General features: G+C 43.4%; 1 protein-coding gene across 2 annotated transcripts in view; it reads right to left on the reverse strand.

Moving 5' to 3' along the window:
• Positions 1 to 2,511: 2,511 nt before the first annotated feature.
• prdm6 (PR domain containing 6) overlaps positions 2,512 to 23,722 on the reverse strand; it is a 69,948-nt gene continuing 48,737 nt past the window's right edge. Inside the window, exons 7-9 of one of the 2 annotated variants that reach the window (XM_065950452.1) lie at positions 22,528 to 22,906; positions 11,625 to 11,811; positions 2,512 to 7,627 (exon numbers count right to left, since the gene is read on the reverse strand). In XM_065950452.1, the coding sequence (XP_065806524.1) occupies positions 11,631 to 11,811; positions 22,528 to 22,906 (560 nt within the window). In that variant the 3' untranslated portion in view covers positions 2,512 to 7,627; positions 11,625 to 11,630. The remainder of the gene's footprint in view (positions 7,628 to 11,624; positions 11,812 to 22,527; positions 22,907 to 23,722) is intronic. The other variant, XM_029281114.2, reaches the window with a different exon arrangement.

The following is a 23,722-nucleotide window of genomic DNA, read 5'->3' on the forward strand; positions in this document are numbered from 1 at the left end:
CATTTTCACTTCATGCTTTAGTTTTTCATTAAGCAAAATTCAATTCAGATTGAAATTGGAGCAGCTGTGGTTCAGTGGAAGACTCGAGTCTTTCAACCAGAAGGTAAGGGGTTCGATCCCCAGCTCCTGCAGCCACATGTACGATGAGTCAAAACGAAACACTTAACCCCAAGCTGCTCCGCTGCTTCATCAGCGACAGATATATGGAGTAAAGAGCGAAACACAAAGTCGGAGTTGGCAAGAAAAGGAAATACTCACGTAACGTACCTCAGAACAGTAAGTTTAAGATGGTGACACACACACACACACACACACACACACACACACACACACACACACACACACACACTCAGCAGGGAGATTTTCTCACAGTGAAATGTTCCCATTTTTCTTCTCCAACATGTTTCCAATTAAAAGTGAAAATCTCTTCAGCTTGATCTCTGATTGGTTTTGAAAGTGCGACCTCTCGTCTGCTTAATATTTCCCTCCTGACAGGAAACTCCTCCAAGATCACAACCATTACACACACACACACATAGACACACACCTCTTCTCTCACTCTCTCGCCCACACTCACACACACACTTTCTCTCTCTCTCACACACACACAATCTTGTAAAAAGAAATGTTTTTCCTGTCTGATATTCTCCTCTTGAAGTTGTCAAAGTGGATAAAAACACAGACCTCCCTTTTTATAATACATAGCCTATATAGCCCACTGAATGAAGATCTTCTTCACGCTGTCTTTAATAACTCAGCTGGACATGTTGTGGTATAATTTAAAGTTTTCTGACAGCTAACGGATGAATAGATCAACATTCTGAATCAAAGAATGAAGGTGTGCACTTGTTTCTGCACCAAAAGTGAAGTGAAATTCGTCGACTGGACAATAAGACAGGTTTCTGATTCTGTTTCTTTAAGGACTCCTCTCTCACAAACGTTTCAAAGGTGACTCTCTGCTTCCAGAAACGTCCTTCAGTTTTTGATCTGATGACCTCCAACATGAGATCCATGTCATGTCTGTTATTGTTCCTCTCCTTTAACTGTTTCCAAGAATCACGATGATGGAAACAGTTATGACTGATGCATCTGTTTCCCTTTTTTGCAGAATCTCACACAGCAAGTATGTTTCGTATTACTTATTTAGCTCGTTCAAATAAATAAAACTCAAACTAAAAGCAGTTGAGGAGAGTTTTTTTTTTTTGTCCGGGCTCGTCGCTCCTCAGTCAGCATGTTTTTCCTTCTCTTTGTTTTTCTTCTGCCACACTAAACTGCTTCCAATTAAAACTACCACTTCCATAATCTCATTACGTGTAATTTAACCCGGACTCATTCAGACATTTACACACAAGAGCTGACAATTTCAAAAAGAGAGAGAGAGAGAGAAACTTTTGTGTGTGTGTGTGTGTGTGTGTGTGTGTGTGTGTGTGTGTGTGTGTGTGTGTGTGTGTGTGTGTGTGTGTGTGTGATCATTTGTTTGGCCTCGGGGTTCGACTCCGGTTCCCACGCAGAAAAAACAGCCGTGATTGATGCCTGAAAGCTGCGACTGTGTTTGTTTTGGTGAATTTTGTCGAATCCTCACAGGAATAATCTCTGAAATCAGACTGAGAGTGGAAAGTCCAGTTTGTGTTTGCAGACTGAGGAGCGGAGGTCAAGGCGGAGCTGTGAGTGAGTGTGTGTGTGTGTGTGTGTGGGAGAGAGAGAGAGAGAGAGAGAGAGAGAGAGGGAGAGAGAGAGAATGTGTGTGTGAGAGGGAGGGAGAGTATGCGTGTGAGAGAGTGTGTGTGTGTGTGTGTGTGTGTGTGTGTGTGTGTGTGTGTGTGTGTGTGTGTGGGAGAGAGAGAGAATGTGTGTGTGAGAGGGAGAGAGAGAGAGTATGCGTGTGAGTGAGTGTGTGTGTGTGTGGGGGGGAGAGAGAGAGAGAGAGAGGGAGAGAGAGAGAATGTGTGTGTGAGGGAGAGAGAGAGAATGTGTGTGTGAGAGGGAGAGAGAGAGAGTATGCGTGTGAGTGAGTGTGTGTGTGTGTGTGTGTGTGTGGGAGAGAGAGAGAGAGAGAGAGAGAGAGAGAGAGAATGTGTGTGTGAGGGAGAGAGAGAGAATGTGTGTGTGAGAGGGAGAGAGAGAGAATGCGTGTGTGAGAGGGAGAGAGAGAGAGTATGCGTGTGAGAGAGCGTGTGTGTGTGCATGTTGCAGATTATTAACAGTAAATGGAGGCAGCTGTTGATGTCTCACTAAATTTCCCTCGTGGCAGTTTGTATTAAACACTTGTGATATCTCATGTCATCTGTTTGTGCAACATGACCCCCCCCCACTCAGATTGGAAGCCACACCCCTTTTGTTTATGCCCCAATCACGACTCGTCAGCTGAGCTGTCTGAGAGTTTGTTAAAGTGAAATGAGACATTCAAAAGATGCAGCAGTGTCCTTCTTTTACATCACTGAGACTACAGGGAGACACTGAGGTCCACTATCTACGGTGAGCCTGAAGGGACAAAATACAATCAATGCATTAATTTCAGACCTTAATTAATTAATAGTGATTAAGTGTTTAATGCTGACAGATTCAACTTAAAACAAATGTTTGCTTTGGATTGAAGGAGAATGAAACTTAAAAGTGAAAAGAACATTGACAAAAAAAGCGTCAATAGACAGAAATAAAGTCACGAGAGCATCAGTGATAAGAATCAAAACAGTTTTCAGCTTTATTTCCTTTGGAACAACATCTTTTTGGTTTTTGATCTCATTTAATCATTCATTAGAAAAAGGGGGGCGGGCGGGGGGAGTCAGAGAAATCATGCAAACAAGATTGAGTCAAAATGAATCATACGAGTCTTTCTGTTTGGCATGAGCGCATTTTTCTTTACGTCACATTACAGAGGAAATGATTATCATCACCAGAGAGTCGAAGAAAAATTCAGTTTCTGTTCAGCTGATCAGAGATCATGATGTATTAAAGGAGCAATATGTAACTCTGACACCTGGTGTTTAAAATGGGTACTGCAGTCCAAATTCAAAACATTGTAGAGAGCTGTCTCCCCCCGCCCCCTCCTCTCTAGAGTCGATGCTCACGCAGGTCACCATGTGGTGGACTCTGAAGCTTCAGTGTTTATCCAGCTCTGCATGGGTCTGTAAACCTTTCTGTGTTCTAACCTCTCTCCATTTTTCAAAAGCATCTCCAATATTGATCCTAGTTTGAGCACGTTTCTGCTCGTGGAGCTTATTAGAAACATGCAGAGGCTTTTTAGGTCGGGTACGATCACTTCTATCTGAACCACTTCTCTTGCCCGCTTCCATCTCTGCAACACCTGTTGACCTGATAACTGCTCTCATATCTGACAAACCGAGGGGCGTCCAAAACGGCCGTGTGAGGGTCGCCTTAAAACCATCTACCTTCTCTGGTCCAAACAAATCCAGAGCATTCAGGAGCAGAATCTAAAGTTAGAAGGAAGACATACTGACTGCTGCATTGTTGTCAGAGAAGCCAGCACTTCAACATAGCATGTTTCCTTAATGTCTGATCATATAGTAAGGTCACTTTATCATTTCACTCACTACACATCTCACTGATTGCTCCTTTAAAAAATAAACAATAAGTTCCCATGCTTTTGGTTAACATGTTCCATTATCTGCTGTCAAAATGAACAAGTTGTAGTTGTAAAAATGTCTAAACATGTCATCATGTTGTTTATGATATTTTTATTGTTTTAATGAATGGCAGCTGAAGGTTTGTCCTTTGGATCCAAACGGATGTGAACAGGAAGTGAATTTTTCTCTGAGCTCTGGATCATTTTCACATTTGTGTCTTTGTCCTTCTCTGAGTCGCATCACTTCAGCTCAGTCCGTCTGAGTTGTCTTATAAAAAACCCTTTCTGTAGTTTGTCTCTTTATTATTTACAGCATTGGATCGATAAAGAAAGAGATGTCTGACTTTGGCATAAAACAGATTTACTGTTAGTAACACAGACACGTCTGGAAGAGTTCGAAGAGTGAAACCAACAATCAGAAACTTGTCATGCTACAGAACTAAAAATAAATGAATCTACTTGGAAAATCCTTAAAAATACGTTTTGGAAATAAACCCTCTTTCTGCCAACATGTAAATAAAAAACATCTGCTTAAGAATAATTTCTACATTCAAAGATCTTTGGAAGAAATGGAAAAGTTGTGTTTAGCATCATAAACACCACTTAGCCTGGCTGCAGCTTGGGTTGATGGTCCTGCTCTCCTCGCTCTATTACCTGGATGTAAACAAGCCCAGTGAACAGAGAGCACCTCGTAGCAGTTTGGAAGTATTTTGATCTAGAAAACGGAGATAGAAATGTTTGTAGGCTGTGTCACGCTAAACTGGCACATCGACCAGATCAATAATCACATTTGGTGCAGGTAGGATGACGTTAACCTGAAGGGAGGACCGAAAGCTGGCGGTGCTAGCGCTGCTAATTATAGCCATGCTGAGCAAAACAAATGACATGGTTTACCTGCGGATAATTTGGAACAAATAGTGACTGTTTTCTAAGTGCTTTATTACCTTAAGCCTAGTTGGTCACAAAGCATTTGAATTTCCGTTTACCAAAGTAGGAAATGAGTCTGCTGGGAACATCCTTAAAGGTCACATATCGTCCTCCACTTCAACCAGTGTAAATAAGTCTCAGAGCTCCTCAAAACAAAAGTGTCTTGTTCTAAATCCACTCTGATCCTGTATTTGGTCATGCCTATAAACCCCTCTATTTCAGCCCTGCTCAGAACAGGCTGTTTCTGTGTCTGTACCTTTAAATATGTAAATGAGCTGTGTCTGACCACGCCCCCTCTCTGGAAGGCCTTGGGTGTCTCAGGCTTTCTCACTCCATGTCCTATTGTTTATGGTGAGAAGGCAGACTCAGAGGACAGAACAAACACCTAGCTGTGAGAGTGTCACCCACCTGGGGGAGGGGTTACTGCCCTTTGTGATGTCATGAAGGGAAAATCTCCAAACGGCCTGTTTGAGCACACATTTTCTGAAAAGTGGAGCAGTGAAAAGATGGAGAGGATGGACCTTTATCATAATTGGGGGGTTTGTAGTCAGACTAGAGACACATATTAGAGTAAGCGTATTTAGTATAATATGTGACCTTTAAAGGATTTGTGTCTTAGCTCGTAGCTTCACATTGCATGTAAATTGACACAGAATGAGTGTGATCTAAAAACTCTTACTAACATCCAAATAATCAATGAGTATGTTCTTCTTCTTCTCTCTAGTCCTTGCCTAAAACAGCTTTTATACACAAGGGGAGGAGCCGGCCGTCCCGTCCATGTAAACACGGCTCTGACTACAACACAGTGAGTGGGACTCGAGCTTCTCACTCGCTGTAGACAGTCATGACTCAGAGACACATTTACACAGGATAGACTTGATCTCTGATATATTTATGTGGAACATGTCGTACATTCTTCCTTTGAAATATATATAAAAAAGCACAACAAGGATATAAATTTACTGTTGATTTAAACTCGTTGCTCTTCATGAACTCTTCCAGATGTCCGTGTGATGAACGTAAACGTGAGGCATCTCTTTGAGTTTTGGTTCGGACTGTAGATTTACGTCCAGCAGGTTCAACACTGTGAGTCTTTGGGAAGAGCAGTTTAAAGTCTGACTGTTCATTTATTTATGAATATTATTATTATTAAAGCTTTTTAAACTCTCAGGCACACAAACCTTTTTGGTGTTCATGTAATATCTGTGCTTTGACCCTCAAAGTGTTTCAGAACAACACAGGAACTATTTACACTTTGTTGTGAGATCGACTCTCTGAGGGAACATCGGTCATGAGGGGGGAACGTTTGCCCTGGTTTAGATCAGTACCTCGGATGATCCGACGCCATCTTTGAACGGAAATAAAAAGAAAAAGTGAAATGCTACAACGAGCAAAAAAGAAGATTTGGACTAATTGAAGCACGTTCTGTGTCGTTCAACACATCTCCTCGTGAACGATTATTTCTATAAGAAATCACGTCCATTATCTCTTCTTGTCTCCCTCCGCCATCTTTACATCAGCCGACATCAGAGCTGCAGAAATTAAATTATCCACATTTTAAAACAAAAGTGCCCGAAGCATTTTATGAGGATCAAGATAAATATAATTTGTTTCTTCTGTCCTTTCACGTTTCTGTCTTTTTTCTTTACAATACATCCTTCTTTAGTTTGTTCTGTTTTTTTTTTTTTATAGTAAACTCGAGCATCCTCCTCAGACGCCCGTGTTGATGCTCGTTGTGCATTCTCAGTCTGTTTGCTTTGGTCGCAGCCTCCTTTGGCATCGCTGCTGCAAAAAGAAAGACATAAAAAGAAACCAGGAAGTAAAGCTACAGACAGAACATCAGTCTGTTTTTTTTTTGGTATTTCATTGTTTTTGTCCCGGTTTCAAGGACAAGTTTTCTTTGGAGGGAAACCCAAACGTCTCCAATAAATATTCTCTCCTGGGTGAGTCCGAGTTCTTCTTCTCTGCCGGGGGGAAAAAAACAGAAAGGATCTTTGGTTTGGTTGAATCAGGATTCTCTCCGGCAGGACGAGTGTGGCTTTACAGTCTCTCCTCTCAGGAAGTGGGCGGAGTTTAAACCGGTCGCTGGTCAGACTTTGTTCACACTGAGGCGGCTGAATCTGAAAACGATGAAGAAGAACGTCTCACACTTTCAGCTTGCGTTACCAAAGAGCTCAGCCCCACACGGAAAAGATAAACTGTTTTCGTTTCTCTGACAGATTTGATTTTGGTTCCTAAATGCTGCAGAGAGGATTCAGTGTTACTCTCCTGATCATGAAGTTACCCGTTGTGATGTACCTGGACAGGCTTTACAAACCGGATCAACTTTGACATGTTTAAGGGTCTTAAACCGAGGAAATACTCCAAGAGATAACTTCAGCCTGCAGCAGCAAAACAGGCTGTAAATACAAAAACAAATGCTGCCTTACTAACTACGATTTATCGCTGAATTTCAAAAGTGAATCGCGATTAATCGATTTGTAATTGCATGTTGCATGATCATTTTGCATTTCAAAGCAAAATATGTAATCGAAATCTTTGACTTTAATCTTGGAATTTCTGAGCGTCACCTTCGCGCCTTCAGATTTAATTTTTGAATGTCCAAATTCACTCATTGAAGTTTGCTGTTTTTGTTTTTATTGCGAGACAGATGATGATGCTCTGGCTATCAGACGATACAAATTCCTAAACGCGATTAATCGCTAAATTTGAATCGTGAAATTCCATAATTTCACATTTAAAAATAAAAATTGTCAGGCTTTTATTTAAAAAAAGGGGACAGGGTCAAACATGAGGCTAATCAGAGACGCTTTATGGAGCTTTTAATGGTTGGATTTGCTTCTTCAGTCACCTCTGGTGGCGCTGCTGTCATAAAGTCCGTGTATAAAATATCTGAACTCTGTGGTGAGAACAATGTCGACTCGGTGAGATTTTTAAAAAGACGTGTTTTCAAATGAAGCCGCCTCAGTGTGGGCGCGGTCTGAGTCCGTCAGCAGTCGGGGTTAATCCACCTCGATGGACTCGCTGCTCTCGTTCACCGGTTTACACTCGTTGGGAAGTCGTTGATGGCGGCTGAGCTGAGTGGCCTGCGTGAAGCTGCGGTCACAGCGCTCACATCTGAAGCACACACACACACACACACACAGAAACACACACACACACACACACACACACACACACACACACAGATAGAGAGAGAGAGAGAACGATTAGATATCAGGATTATAAGAGTTAATATGCAAAAACAATCAGAAGAATTAAACTGTTAAAGAGGAATAAAACACACACACACACACACACACACACACACACACACACACACACACACACACACACACACACACACACACACACACACACACACACACACACACACACACACACACACACACACCTCCATGTTAACTCTAATATCCAGTGACAGTATAAAGTGTGTGTGAGGCCCAGCGGAGCAGCAAGCCGTAATTGTTGCCCTGATCTCTTACAACCCGACCGACAAATTACACACACACGCTCAGACACACACACACACACACACACACACACACACACACACACACGGTCAACCTGTCAATAATCTATCTCGTGGGCTGGGGAGGGTTTTCCCATCTCACACACACTCACACTCTCACGCACACACACACTCGGGCGTGTCCAGGCCTGATAGAGCAGCGTCACTGTCACCTTCAATAGACGGAGAGAAGAGAGGGAGCTTTTAGTCTGAGCTGGAGGACGAGGAGGGGGGGGGGGGGGGGCAGTTAAATGTGTGTGTGTGTGTGTGTGTCTTCAAAGAGAAAGCTGTGTTGAGGTATTGGACTTAACAGCCCTGAAACAAGACTAACATGCTGTTAGATAGATAGGAGGGGGGGGAGGGGGGAGGGGTGTTAGTCAGATAAGGAAGGAGACTGGACCGACCGACGTCCATCAGGAAGCTCGTTCATTCAAAGCTCTTTTCTCATAAAAGACATAAAAAAAGATGCTTTCCTGCTTTTATTCCTGTTTTTCTTTAAAGTGTTTTTAGAGCTGATGTGAGAACGCAGCAGGATATAATCAGGAGAATTCACCTGGAGCGAGTGGGAGGGGGTGGTGACGTTTATTCCCTGTGATCGCTGCACGACCATAGACTGACTGCACGCCGCCTCTACGATCTCCATGCTCTGATGAACCTGCTGCATTATGTTTCCTGTTCTCCGGTATGTTCTTCTCCTCTCTTTAGTTCACATTGAGTTCTGTTGAAACACACTTTGACTTCACTGATAAAAGGCTGACTGTGTTTTACATCCTTGGTTCGATCTTTTGTTTGATTCCTCGTATTTGAACATTTAGCTGAAGCACTCTCTCTTCTGAGTGGACCGAACTGTTCTGCCCCAGAGCTGGAAGTTCATGCTCTTAATTTATCTGAAAATCTACAAAAAAAAACAACAACAACACAACAGACATCAAAGCTCGTCTGCAGCTCCTCAGTCACGGCGACTCATCCAGCAGGACGGACACGAGGACGTTTCTAATGCAGAACAAAGAGAGCGAGGAGCAGAAAGAAGGCGACGGGACGACAGACGCCGCTTTAATCACTTTCCCTTAAGGATGAGTGAAGCTTCAGCTCGCCTCTTATCTTAATCTCTTCTGTGAAAAAAAGATGGCGAGGAGTACAGATTGTGTTCGGTCACAGACTGACGGGTCTGATGGGACCACAAAGACGCAGAAAGACAAGTCTCCATTAACGCCATGGTTACGCCTCGCTGCTGAAGCGTTCAGGCGGCCGACAGACAGAACTCTGATCACATCTTTATCCATTTTAAACTACGAGATGCTACACAGATGTCTCTGGGTCACAGAGTCTTTACTAAGAATCTTCTTTGGAAAGTAAGGAGACAAATGTTGGACAGTTTTTACTCGATATGTAACCAGTCAGAATACAGTTCTTTTTATTTTCAAACTGCATCGTCTGCCTACAGCGATAAATGCAAAGAATATAAAAAACCGATGAGCAGAGCCGACATCACTCCGAGAAGTCGTCTGTCCATTTAGAAATTGGAAAGCATCTTTGAAGCAGCCACAGCCAATCAGGAGTCGGATAGTCTTTGTTTACTTCTAGGAGTTTAACTGCAAGAAATGTCGACCAATCAGAGAGCATTTTCTTCAATCATCACCGTTCAGATTAAAATTGAGGTAATGATGAAACAATGGAACAGACTGGTCCATGAGTCAGACCAAAGCAAACGATCTTAGAGTGTAGCTAAACAGAGTGTCACACAGGCCTCTCACTGAAACCTTGACACAAAGAAAAGAGAAAACAAAGGCCGGAGCGTCACACTGCAAGTCTTCGATCCACTTGTCGGACACAAGGCTCCGTCTGTTGCTTCTTTTAGTTCTCAGGAAGACACTTAAAGATGTGACGTTGCTTCTTTTTGAGACTCTGATTAGAAAACAGAAGAACAACAGAGGCGCAGCACTCTGACAGGCTCCACAGTCTGCTGAGTATCGGCGCTGAAAAGCTGCCGACCACACAGAATCGCCGCCTCTGTCTCCTCAGCGGGAAAATAAAGTTGAGCGTTTTCCTCCTGACAAAGTGACAGTGGCAGCTTTAATCTATTCGCCGCGGCGTCCAAAAGGAGATAACTCCCCGAGCCATCGATCTGCTAAAGATTTCTGACGCCCGTCCATGATTGTCTTTGTCCCGCTCCGCCTCCGCCGAGACTCTGAAGTGCTGATGAAAAAGCTTCGGGGGTTTCCTCCGATTGCTTATTAAGAACGCTGATTTGCTTTAAGCGGATTTCTCGCCGCCGCTTGTCGTTTCACTTTTTACACCGTGATCTCTTGCTCCTCTCCGCTCTCTCTCTCTCTTTTTCTTACTTGTTCTTCTCGCCCTTTCGCTCTCCGCGTCAATGACACTTTAGGATTTCTCTGATTGCTTATTAAGATCATTAATTTGTTTTTTCCCCCGACACTCGTCCAAACCGCTCAAACCGCTTATTTAGCTTTTTTCACTTTCTTTAATGTCTCTTACTCGCCCCGCTTCCTGCCCTCTCCCTAAACGCTGACCTCTTGGTCCGCCCGGGGGAATCTTAATTGTCCTCCAGCGCTGACAGGATGACAGCATGACAACAGCAGCATCAGAAAGGCCTAACTGCCGCTTGGGTTACTCTCTAATTGTATCCGTCACCGAGTGTAAAACATGGAAATGAAAAGTCTCAGCGTGTGGGGATTCATCACTGCTGAGATCAACCTGACGATAGCCAACATTGCGCAGCAAGAGATTGGTGTGGAGAGGAGAGGTCAAAGGTCACAGCAGCTGTGACAGAGGAGCCAGGAAAATATTCAAACGTCCACAGGGCGATCATGAATAATGGAAAAGGCGGATGAGAAGAAAGAGGTTTAGGAACTATCCTCGTTTACATCAGAACGATCCTCGGAATTCAAAGAAGTTCCTCGTTCAGACGACAACGTTAAATAACAACTATCATGCACTTGGCGCCGCAAAATAACGCGTTAAACGGTGTCTAATGCCACGTGCAGAACGGTGAGGTGAAAAAAAAAACTTAACTAATGAAGGAAAGTTTATGTTGACGGACGATTTAAGTGATTTAAGGTTGGACACTGAAGCTTCAGTGTTTATCCAGCTCTGCATCGGTCTGTAAACCTTTCTGTGTTCTAACCTCTCTCCATTTTTCAAAAGCATCTCCAATATTGATCCTAGTTTGAGCACGTTTCTGCTCGTGGAGCTTATTAGAAACATGCAGAGGCTTTTTAAGTCGGGTACAGTCACTTCTATCTGAACCACTTCTCCTGCCCGCTTCCATCGCTGCAACACCTGTTGACCTGATAACTGCTCTCATATCTGGAAAACCGAGGGGCACTCACTACACATCTCACTGATAGGACCGTTAACTGTAAATTAATAACATACAGCTGCTTTTCCTGAAATGTGATTTTTAGAGACAGAGACATCCAGCAGGTTAGGGTTTATGTGTCAGACAGAAGTATTACGTGTTTCAGAAGGCGGTTAGAACACATTAGTGGGTGTAAGCTGGGTGTCATGTAGAAGTGATACGGTCTCCGACAGACGGAGTGAGCACAAAGCTGGGTGGGTCAGATGGGTTGGGGGGGTACTCACTGTTACTTACTTGAACGGCTTCTCCCCGGTGTGCGTGCGGATGTGGTTGTTGAGCGTCGTGGCACCGGCGAACGCGCGGCCGCAGTACCCACATTTGAAGGGTCGGTCGCTGGAGTGCGTCACCACGTGGTTCCTCAGGTCTGACGGCTGGGAGAAGGACTGGGAGCAGTGGCCACACTGGTACGGTCTGAGAGGGAGAGATGGGTGACACAATAAGAGGAGGGTGCTACTGAATGGTCGAGGTCGTTATGAGCACCTGAACGCTACCTGGAGATGTTTCGCTAATTTCTTTGTATGCCGATGATCTGTTCATTTTGGTTAGAGTAAGCGTTGTCATGGTAATGTTGCCATTATCATGTGTTATAAAAGCAGATAAGTAAATAATTGATATTTTGTGTGTGTTTGTGATCACATCACACTTCATGCCCCCCCCCTGCAAAAGATACACACACACACACACACACACACACACACACACACACACACACACACACACACACACACACTCGGGGCAGAGGGCTCCGGTAACCATGGCAGCATGACCCTCATCAACAATGCAGGCCAAGATCATGACTGGACCATCTATCACTGTGTGTGTGTGTGTGTGTGTGTGTGTGTGTGTGTGTGTGTGTGTGTGTGTGTGTGTGTGTGTGTGTAGTTTGAGAGACTAAGATAGAGACGGTAACAGAACAAGAAAAGTAGAGATAGATATAAAGAGATTGTGCATGCGTATGTGCGTGTGTGTGTGTGCGTGTGTGCGTGAATGTGTGCGTGTGTGTGTGCGTGTGTTTGCCCTGATGGGAGCTCACAGTGAGAGTGAATTGGACTCAAACAAACAATAGCTGTGTGTCTGCTAATAGAGTGTCCTGTTTCCATAGAGCAGCTGATTTAATCTTACACTCTTTCTATTTATTGAGCTGATAACACACACGCACACGCACACGCACACGTACACGCACACGCACACGCACACGCACATACAAAGTCTCAGTCTGATCATCTTCTCCCGTTCACAGACCATCAGAAATATTTCATTTATTTTCTGCAGAATTTAACACAAACAGCCAAAAATGATAATTATGAACAAACTTTCTTTCTTTAAATAAAGAATCTTTTTTGTAAAGGCTCACATTTATACAAGTTTGATTTTTAGTTTTATTTAGCAGAGATTCGCTGCTGTTTTGTTTTTCAGAGTTTAAAAAAAAGGCAGCCCTTTTAAATCTCCTGAATGTTTCCAAACATGTTTCATCATTTCAAATGTCTGCAGACAGAGTGTGTATGATGTTTTTTTTTAAAAACATCATGTAACAAAGAAAGAATAACTTGTGTATGGACTGTGGGGTCGGGGTCGGGGTCGGGGTCGGGGGGGTTAGTGTTTGATTTATTGTTCAGCATTATTTCGTGTTATGTCATCGTATAAAAAGTGCTCGACAAATAAAATGTGATTTGATTTGGATGAGTAGCAGAATGCCGGCTGGACCTTGCCCTCCTTTTGAGTTCTCTCACCTTGCAGTTTCAGTCTTAGTTAAACTAGCTAAGCAATATCTGACGACAGATTTTATTAAATCAAATACATTAAATTCAGTTAAAGGAAAAAAAAAAGATTAAAGTAAGTTTTGCATTAAAAGTTATTGAAAGGCTTCCCTCACATGTTTAATTTCCAAATCAAACTTTTCCGACTGCATGGTAGATTTTGATGATCCTCTTGTCGGCGCCTGTGTTCATGTGTTGAGTTGTTATGTTGTCAGAATCCTGATGATGTTCTGGTTTCTGTTCTGGTTCTTTAACTGTTTGGGTTTTCGTTGTTGTTGTCTTGGTATTTCCCACTTGATTCCTCAGAGTATGAAACGTTTGAATCCTCTCAGAGACGTACTCCCCGTACCTCACATAACACGTGTTTGTTTAGGAGTGTGTGTGCAGCGCGGCGGCGGGACAAACGCCTGCGTGCTGCCTGTAGTCCGAAAAATAAAGTGATTCTCATTCTGAAACCAATAAGACAAAACTCTGACATCGGTAGCTTACAAATAGGTAAACAGCCCAGAACGAGAATAAAACAAATAGAGCAACATCTTCAGCGCTCTAATAAATCACAAACAGCGACTGTACCCGGAGAGAACACACACTGACACACACACACACACACTCTGACACACACACACACACACACAGGAAAGTAATAAGAGTAAAATAGTGTAATATAAAATCGAAAAATTCTCACTTGCAGTTTTCCACATAAAAGGCGTCTCGCCGTGGGGGTGGGTTCATTTATCAGCCGGCTGGTCTATAAGTTCACGCCTCAGTGGGCCGCACCACTATTTATTAGGTGGGTTTTCTATGAAGAGCTGCATTGATTGTGAATAGTTTAAGTTGATGAATGTGTGGATATTATTTATTAAGGCAGCAGGCTGGGAGATTAATGCCCGGTTATTGTTTATTACAGCGCAGAGAGGAGGAGGAGGAGGAGGTGAAGCATAAACACCTCCATCTCACACACACACACACACACACACTCATACCTGCATATGCAACCTAAATATTTGCACACACAAGCACATGCAAATTAAATTCTCGTTCACAAATAATTTAAATCTGCAAACTTTTACACACAATCCACAAATGCATAACTTACCACCAACATGCTGCAGGTATTAATATTAATTAATGGTGTAATGCAGCTGATGTCAGCCTCATGTGACCTGCAGCTCACAGTCTGACAAACACCTAACTAACCTAAAACTCACACAGGCAGCGACTGCTATGTCTTTGGCTCATTCAGATTTTTTTTCCCTGTTCCTGTTCGGACCGGCTCTTTAAAGCTCTGCAGTGACTTTAATAAACATTAATTCTATGTTCATAATCAAACTACTTCACATCCCTTTCTGCACGTGTAAATTATGGTAATAAGTGTTTGAAAGCTTCTTTTGTATTTGTGCGTCTCTCTGCCTCGGCGAGCATCAGGCTATGTGATACAGAAAAGAGGTCTGTAATCTGTAATAGTTCCTACAACATCAAACTTTTTAATAACCTGCTCACATGCCGAGGGTGTAAACCGGAATGTCCCCTTGGGGGTTATTAAAATATGCAGCGTCTCTCCTGCCGGCCGTTAGCCGACCGGTTTACAGTCCGCTGACAGGACAGTCAGAGTGTCAACACCAGGACCGGCTCTCATAAACAAGACGCGTGGATTTGGTTCACAGAGAGACCAACAAGCCTTCGTTTGGATTGGCGATGCTGCCATGTCGGCCCCACTTTGCCCCGCCTCCGTGTGTGTGTGTGTGTGTGTGTGTGTGAGATCTATAAAGTTAGTCCTATTAGTCACTGTCATCACGTCCACGAAATGAGGTTCAGGACAATAAACCTCGTGTCACCTTTCAACACAACATGTGGTAACAACAACAGGGTCCGTGTTAACATGTCGCTGCGTCCACACCTCTAACACATGAGCTGATGAAAGAGTGTGTGTTTGTGTGGTTGTGTGTGTGGGGGGGATGCTAAAAGCCCGCCGTGAAGTCTCACATCGCTCCGGTTATTCACTCTGCATGGGAATGAAGTTACTTGGCACACAACGCAAGCTTTCTTACTCATCAGAGAGACCGTTTGAGACGGCTGCCCACCGACTGCAGGAGAAACTCGCTACATGAAATGGAGATGGTCATTCATGCTTTGATTTCTTCTTGCTTAGATTATTGCAACGCTACTTTTTTACCCATTTGAACCCAACTTCTCTCAACCATCTCCAACCAAAACGCAGCAGCTCAGCTTTTAACCAGAAACAACAAGAGATGACACCAATTCAGGTGGGTGACACTCCCACAGCGAGGTGTTTGTTCTGCCATCTGAGTCTGCCTTCTCAACGTAAACAATAGGACATGGAGCGAGAAAGCCCGAGTACACCCAAGCCCTTCCAGAGAGGGGGCGTGGTCAGACACAGCTTATTTAAATATTTAAAGGTACAGACACAGAAACAGCCTGTTCTGAGCAGGGCTGAAATAGAGGGGTTTATAGGCATGATCAAATACAGGATCATTAGAACAAGAAACTTCACACACATGTTTTGAGGAGCTCTGAGACTTATTTAAACTGGTTGAAGAGGAGGAGGATATGTGACATTTAAGTTTGAGAAGTGTAACACCAGCAATCAGCAAATGACACGATCACCATCAGCGCCGATGATAAGCATCACAGACAAGAAACAACGACTATTGACGGAGGTTTATTTTTTTTGTTTAGTAAGTGTTTAAGTTGATTTTTTCCTCTTTGCTTTAGTGAATCTGTGTGTGTGTGTGTGTGAGTGTGTGTGTGTGTTTGCAGTGTGCAGTGATGCAGAGTGAAGTGTGTTGATTGACCCGTATGGAGTCGGTCTAATCCATACGGAGTTATATCTGCGCTGTGAGGACGACTCGTCTGTCCGCCTCATATGAAGACATTATTCCCCCGAGACCAGCAGCTATAAATCACAGCTCCCGCCTCATCAATACACAATCAATGGTTCCTTAAACACACACACAGACACGTGCGCGCACACACACACACACACACACACACACACACACACACACACACACACACACACACACACACACACACACACACACACACACACACACACACACACACACACACACACACACACACACACACACACACACACACACACACACACTAACTGTTTGTATGTGAGCAGACTTGAGCACATGTAAGCACAATAAAATCACAAACTCTTTTTCTGCTTCCCTCTCTGCGTTTTTCATGAACTTTCATCGCTCTCTCTCTCTCTCTCTCTCTCTCTCTCTGTCTCTCTGTCTCTCTGTCTCTCTCCCTCTCTCTTTGACTGTATTGACCAACCTATTAAAGCAGAAAGCTCACATAATGTCCTCTCATCAACCAGTCGTACTCATCAAATGAGCCTAGAACAAAACCGAGCCAACAGCCGATATCACGTCACCACAAAGACGGCCTCTGTTGGGCGAGGAGCTGTGGATTATGAGCTGTGCTGTTAAACTCTCATACTTAAACATCATTTCATAATGTACGTTTTTAGATCCTAGAAGCTACGAGCTAACTAAAGAGCGCTAACATTAGCCTGCTAACACAACAATGCAGCTTGTGACAAGGAACATTTTGTCTGCTGCTTGCGCTTAACAGTTCTAGTCATAAGTCATAAGTCATAACTCCTCCGTTTGAACGTGAGTGGAGAGGGGGTTGGAGGTGTGTCTCTGGAGGAGAGCGGAGGCTTCAGGATGGAGGAGGTGTGGCCAAACAGCAGTTTGTTTTGGTTTCATGCTGGTGCTCAAGGGGGCGACATCTACTGGATGAAAAAGTCGCACATTCTTCCTTTAAACTAAAACTAAATAAATATACTAAACTCATGTTCAGCTCCGTTATGATAACTCAAACATGAACTAAAACACGACCGTACCACAGTTTAAAACGTGTTTAAATACCCACGCCGGCAGATGCTAAAACAAACATGACACATAAAAATAGACCTGGAATGAATTTCTACAAGCCCGTCCATCACAGTGATGGATCGTCATCACTTCCTCCTGCGGCTTCACACCGAAAGAAAAAAAAGACAAAGAAAGTCATTTTTCAACACATCTGTGCGTCCAGCAGGGACAACGCACATCTGTGTTAGTGTTATATGCAAATATGTCTCCTCACTGTGCGGTGATAAATCTCCTGAATATCAACTGTTTAGCAACACAGAGAAACATTTCAGCCTCACATGCACACGATGAGTCGATCGTGGTGTAGTGAATTTTATCAGCTCTCAGAGCCGCCCGCGTGTGTGTGCGTCGTCATGTGATGTTTAAAGACGACGCAGGCTTTATTTTGTGTTTCAACATCGATATATAATAAATATTTAAAGACGTTACTTTGATTTCAACACATGTGCTCACATTGTGTCGTATGAGCGATAAAAAAAGACGACTGTGTGGTCTGAGTCGTATAGATGCACTACACATGTTTACTCTCTGGTACAGTTATTAAAAAGTCAACGTGACCTTATTTTGAAACAAACCAAAGATACTTGTGACCTAATGAAACAGATCAACACTCAGTGAGGAAGCCCCTCCTGTTACACCCTCATCCCAATATTTATGTTTTGTTGATAAATGACTTAACATACAACACGTTCTTTGATGCTCACTGCAACCCAAACAGCATTGCCACCAAATGTTGTGTAGCTGTATAAACGAGTACACTGGTCGCTTTGTGGGCGCTGCCATCGTGCGGTGGAATCTCAGGGTCTGCTGGCGCCCGGCGACTGTGACACCAGTTTAACCACACAGGGAGGTGTTATCCTGCCGGGTTTTTGGCCTGCCGCACCTCCAGCATGTGCCCACTTGTTAAGGCCCTGACACACCGAAGGCCGCCTGTGGCGTCGCCTCACGTCGCCTAACGATGCCTTTTGTATTGGCCAAAAAGTTGCACTTGAACACACCGCAAAGACTACAGCCGACGGCCAACCACCACGTACGTTCTTCATGCGTGAGAGGAAATAACTCTCCATGCCAGCAGGTGGCGGTAGTCTGTTGTTATGATACAAGAAGACCATTTTCACACCGCTGTCGCTCACCACTCGTATTACAGGTAGTCTACTAATGGAGAATAATGTCTGATAAAAAGTTGAAAATGGCGCTGGCATTGTCAGCCCTTGGTTTTTTTGTGGAAAAAGAAAAGAAGAGGCGACAAATAAGGAGAAACCGCACTAATGGGTGAAAGCATGGATACTACAGCGACATGTTCAAGGGGCTTTCCTGAACCTGTGTCAAGAGCTCGAGATAAATGATACCTCCAAACAGCCAATCAGAGAGATTCCTCTCACCGACGCTGATTCATCATGTCGAATTGGCTGAAAAAAGGCAGACGGGGGCCAACGGGTAGCGATGGAGCTGGACACACCGTAAAAACTACGATCGCGCACCAACGACCCAACTAGGAACGACGCCCGATGATCTCCTTGGTGTGTCAGGGCCTTTAGCTGCAGGGTCGTCAGCTGGAGACCAAAGGGGAACATTTAACTGCAGCTGAACTCTACATAACAAATCGCAAAGGGATATTTTGCTTTTTTTCTTGTGTTCAATGATCTCGATCTCATGGAGGAAGTATACCTTCAGTTGTTATGGATGTATGCATGAACACAGAGAATCCACCCTGATTGGACATCCCCTTAAAAATTGAGGTTAAAACCTGTTTATAGTGTTTCATCCTCCTTAAAGTGAAAATATCATAATGGACACATCAGAAAGAAAAGCTTCTGCAGGTTGTTGCTGTGTCAGCATTAAATGAGCAGAAGGGCCGTCAGGTTTTCCCAGAGTCACAGTTCAACACTCAGCATGCCCCATTACCACAGATGAGATTACTACGGTTCTTAAACGACTTATTGAGAACGTTAACTGTTTCACTGAAATAAACCGCGACGCCGTGTGCCGAGGCCAAATCCCTGACAAGGCACTGCTGGACGTTTTCAAAACAAACGACAGAGTGGACATTTAATTCCTCTCTAAAGTCAACTCTGTGCTGATTCTCACTTTCATTAGCTGTAAACTTTGTGTCCTGTGATATACAAGTGTGATTATATCTATATACACATACATGTCTGAGTCCTAAACAACGTAAAGCAGCAGAATGAGAGCTGAACGATCAAAGCGGTTAGAACAAACAGGCTGTTCTCAACAATGGCACTAATGACTCCTTTAAACACCAGTGTAGTAAACACATCAATCATGCACGCCGTGGTTATTAATTCCATTCATTGCGCTGGTTTGTACTGTGTTGCTTGGGCAGCATGTCAAACCTGTAAATGGAAACAGAGTCCATTTCTGTCCACATGTTGTCCCTGATTCATCGCTCATCGCCATCACAGACTCTAAACAGTTTCCTGCACCCTGACACCGGTTGAGATCCCAATCGAAGCACTTCCAAGGCCTCGTCGACGTAAACAAACTAACCCCTCCGATGATGGATATCGGTGAAATGACAAAGAGGGGAAAAAATGACACGGAAGGAGAAAAAGTTCAGAAAAAAAGAAACAGTCAGCAGGAACAACAAATAAAACAAACCTGAAAGAGATGAAGCTGAGAGGAGGTGTGAGGAGGGTTTCTTTTTTCTTTTCTTAAAGCTGAGCTAAAGAGCCATCAGTCTTCAGCTCCAAATGTTCCCATCAAGTAAACATCAATAAATATGTATGAAGGGAGAGGGGGAGGCGGGGGAAGCGTTAAGAAATCAAGACGAGAAAGAAAATGAATGGTGAAAAATCTTTCACTCACAGAGCCGCCATACTGCCTTAATGTCTAAAGACTGAAACCTGCTCAAACGTTACACCAAAGGGTGACTCGGTAAAGTAAAGGGAAACCAATCCACTGGTCTCACCGTGTATACATCCAAAACATAATATGCTGATCTACTTTTTTTCAGTTTTGATCCGATTCCGATTTATGTACCGATACCAATTCTGTTTCCGATATTTTGATTATCATAAACTAATAGTGTTGTTGTTGTTGTTGTTGTTGTTGGTATGTAGTTCAAGGCTACTCAACACTGTAGTGAACTGTCAGGTTTTCAAAATAAAAGTTTTAATCTGAAGAGTCGATCATAAAGTAGGAGCTGTTCCATCTCTTTTGAACGTCGTAAAAAGTGGATTGGCACCTGAAATATTAGATCTTTTAAAGGAGAGCGTCGATATGGAGGAATTTAGATCTTAAGCGCGCGTTAAATCCTCAAAGTCATGGGCAGAAAAAATCTGGCAGAAGCCAAAACTGAGAACGAATAGACTTTAAATGTGAAATATTTGTAAAGAAGCTCCCCCAGCCTTCAGCGAGGTGATCTGGCACTACTACCACTCGACGTCTCTGACGCACAGCCACCACCATCGGACTGTGTTGTCCCCACAACCACCACCGTCCTCTTTCATGCACGGCCTGCTCCGACCTCCACCTCAGTGGCAAGGAAGTGTGGACAACAGGAAGTACATCAGGACCACAAAGGAAAAATCCTTCCTGCATATTATCCCATCTGCTCTTTTGTAAAGTGCCTCAAGGTAACACTTGTTATGAATCGGCGCTATACAAATAATGATTGATTGAAGTATAACTTGCCTAAAAGCAGATTATCACTGCTTGCATAATTGAGATGTGGTTATTACCTCTACATATTGAAACAGGTAGATGTAGAGGTGTGTGAATACTGCGAGTTGAATGATGTGAAAAATGAAATACATTTGATTTTATGTTGACCCCTGTATCATGATTTACGAGGGCTATTGTTTAAAACAGTTCATGCTCCTGATTTGATTGATATATGTAGAACGGTCCTTTGATAGAGTGAGTAGAGAGACGGAAGTTTGTTTTCTTGTACAGGTGGAGTGACGCTGTGATGTGCGTACCTGCCCTTGTCCACATGACTGTGAGGTACATTGGGTCCTTGAAGCCTGTTTGGCTTGTTCAGCTGAATTTTATCTGCTCCTCTGTCCCATAAAACCTTCCTATTGACAGGCAGCTCCACATCGACCCTCCCTCCCCCCCCCCTCCATATCCAGCCAACATTTTTCTTCCCTATGAGTATTAGTTTATTGAATAAGTGGCATCTGTTTTCCTGGCCCCGTCACCGTAAGGCGAGGTATTTCTCACTGACGCACAGCACTGATTTATACGCCGCTCTGACTCTCACCGCAAAAAATAAAGCTAAGCAAAAAATTTCCAATACATCCTCCATTCTCCCCACGACACACACACACCAATACAGACACACACATCACATCCTCCATCCTCCATCCATGCTGTTTATAATTAAGTTGGCAGATGTTATACACACTCAAACACTTTTACACTCTCATCCACAAACTCCCACTTCCTGTCAAACACAAATGGTGTGATGATGACACAACAAAGCGATAAATCACAGCCGAGTATTTGGTTTGCCGGCTTCTGAAAAACTGATACATCATTCATTTACCAATCTTGAATTCTGTGTCATGTTTTACGTGTTTATGTGCCATCCATATTGCTTCCCGGACCCAAAGAGAAAGGATGGAGATATAATTTACTCTCCTCCTTAAAGCTTTCAGGAATGACAGGAAACAAGCACATCACTTCCTGGATTGGATTAGAGTCTTAACTGTAATTGTTAAACAGTTTTTTCAACACAGCATGAATGTTTAGTACCATAACATTTGCACTATGAGGGCTTACAGTTTAAAGACACTTCAATATTATTGGGCCGTCGGACTCATTGCATAGCCTAAATCCAACAAGGTTGCATCAGATGTTCCGAGAAACTGGGTGGATGTTTCAACATGTCAACCCTGTCCGTTTTTGACATCTGGAAACGGCAGGTTTGAGGGGTTTACATTTGACATGGTCAAAGTTTACAAATTCTTTTCCTTATTGAAATGCTTCTGGTGGTAAAGTGGTGAAAGGACTTGAGCTCCTATAGCACAAAGCGATTTTTACACTGCAGGTCACACCTACACATTTACACACTGATGGCAGAGGCTGTAATGGATTGTCCATCAGTATTAGCAAATCCATTCTGGACATTTATATACCAGCAACAAAGCAGCGGGAGCAACCTGGGGTTAAGTGTCTTTCCAAAGGATGCATCGGTGATGTGGCTGAAGGAGCTGGGGAGCGAACGTGCAACCTTCTGATTGAGAGACGACCGACTCTACCAACTGAGCGGCAACCGACCCAAATCAGTTTGGTGGGAACAGATGGACCAACAACTTATTTCATGTTCAACATCATGTCACCATTCCTTTATCTGTGGAAAACTCTGTCATAGTTTCTGTTTGTGACATCCAACATACTGGGTTTATCCAGGACTCCCATTCAACAGAGTTAGCAGTACTTCCAATCTGAAGCTAAATAAAACTTTGGGATGTAAGTTGAAAAATTACCTGTCTGGATTCTGCGGACAGACGTGCATCTGCAGCAGAATCCTCTGGGTGAAGGTTTTGAAGCACTGGCCGCACTTCCACAGGTGCCAGTCGCTGAAATCACTGCTCAGCTGGCTGGTGGAGGTCGGGCTCGCCAGGACTCGCTGGTTCTTTGACCCTAGCTGGCCGAAACTGGTGTCCGACTGAACACTAACCCCGACCTTGTCCATAAGAGAGAAGCTCCTAGGGCAGGGGGAGTGAGGGAAGACCATGGAGCTCCTGATGGGGACGATGGAGGGGGTAGAAGAGGAGGACGATGAGGAGGGTTTGCCATTCTTGTTGAAGGACTGGAGAGACTCCTGTCTGCTCATGGCTTCCACCACTGTACCTGGGACGTTTACTGGAGACAAAGAAGAAGCACAGAAAATATGTGGTTATGCTTTTGTTGTCAGTTTAGCATTAGTTGAGAGAAAGACTTAAAGGTCCCATATTATGCTTTTTCTGGTTTTATATGCTCTTTAGTGTGTTTTCCAAGTGTCCTGTGCATGTTTAGGCACATAAATTAAGTCAACTTAATCTGCATGAATTCACTTCTTTTGTCAGATCAATTTCCAGTTTTTAGTTGTCCAGTGGACTTTGAGAGGTCTCTAACCTCCCTATTTGGTTTTGAACGCCCTGAAAGTATGGACTAGGGGGTCTTGGTGTCACAGGGACTTTAGACTGCGGATTCAAGCCAATGGAAAGAATGTTCTTTGAAGATACTTCAAATGATGAGCTCAGTTATCTCAAGGAACTCGGAGAAAAACCAGTAATACTTCATTTTGACAGGAATGTGATGAGGTAGCTCAGAATCTGCCAAGAGATACTTCCAGACCCTTACAGTTAGGGCATTTACATGGAATTGATTATCACAGTTATGAACCTTATTCCTGTTTTGATCATATTTGGGATATGGGAATATGGTTACTCACATCCCTGTATACATGATAAATGCTAGTATCCCAGATTCTGATTACTCCATCTTATTTGCACATGACGTCTGTGATGTTTATTTTTTACAACAGAAACAGCAGCCATTTTGAAATCTTTAAAAAATACAGATCACTGTGGCTTATTTCCACATCGTGTTGCAGATATGGCAGATCCACCTAATAGCTCAAGAAGCTATTCTCTCACATTGTCCCCGCCATGTTTGTTTTGCTGATACATCTCTTGG

The sequence above is a fragment of the Labrus bergylta genome, chromosome 2 (genome assembly GCF_963930695.1).
Source record: "Labrus bergylta chromosome 2, fLabBer1.1, whole genome shotgun sequence".
Classification (NCBI taxonomy): Eukaryota; Metazoa; Chordata; class Actinopteri; order Labriformes; family Labridae; genus Labrus; species Labrus bergylta.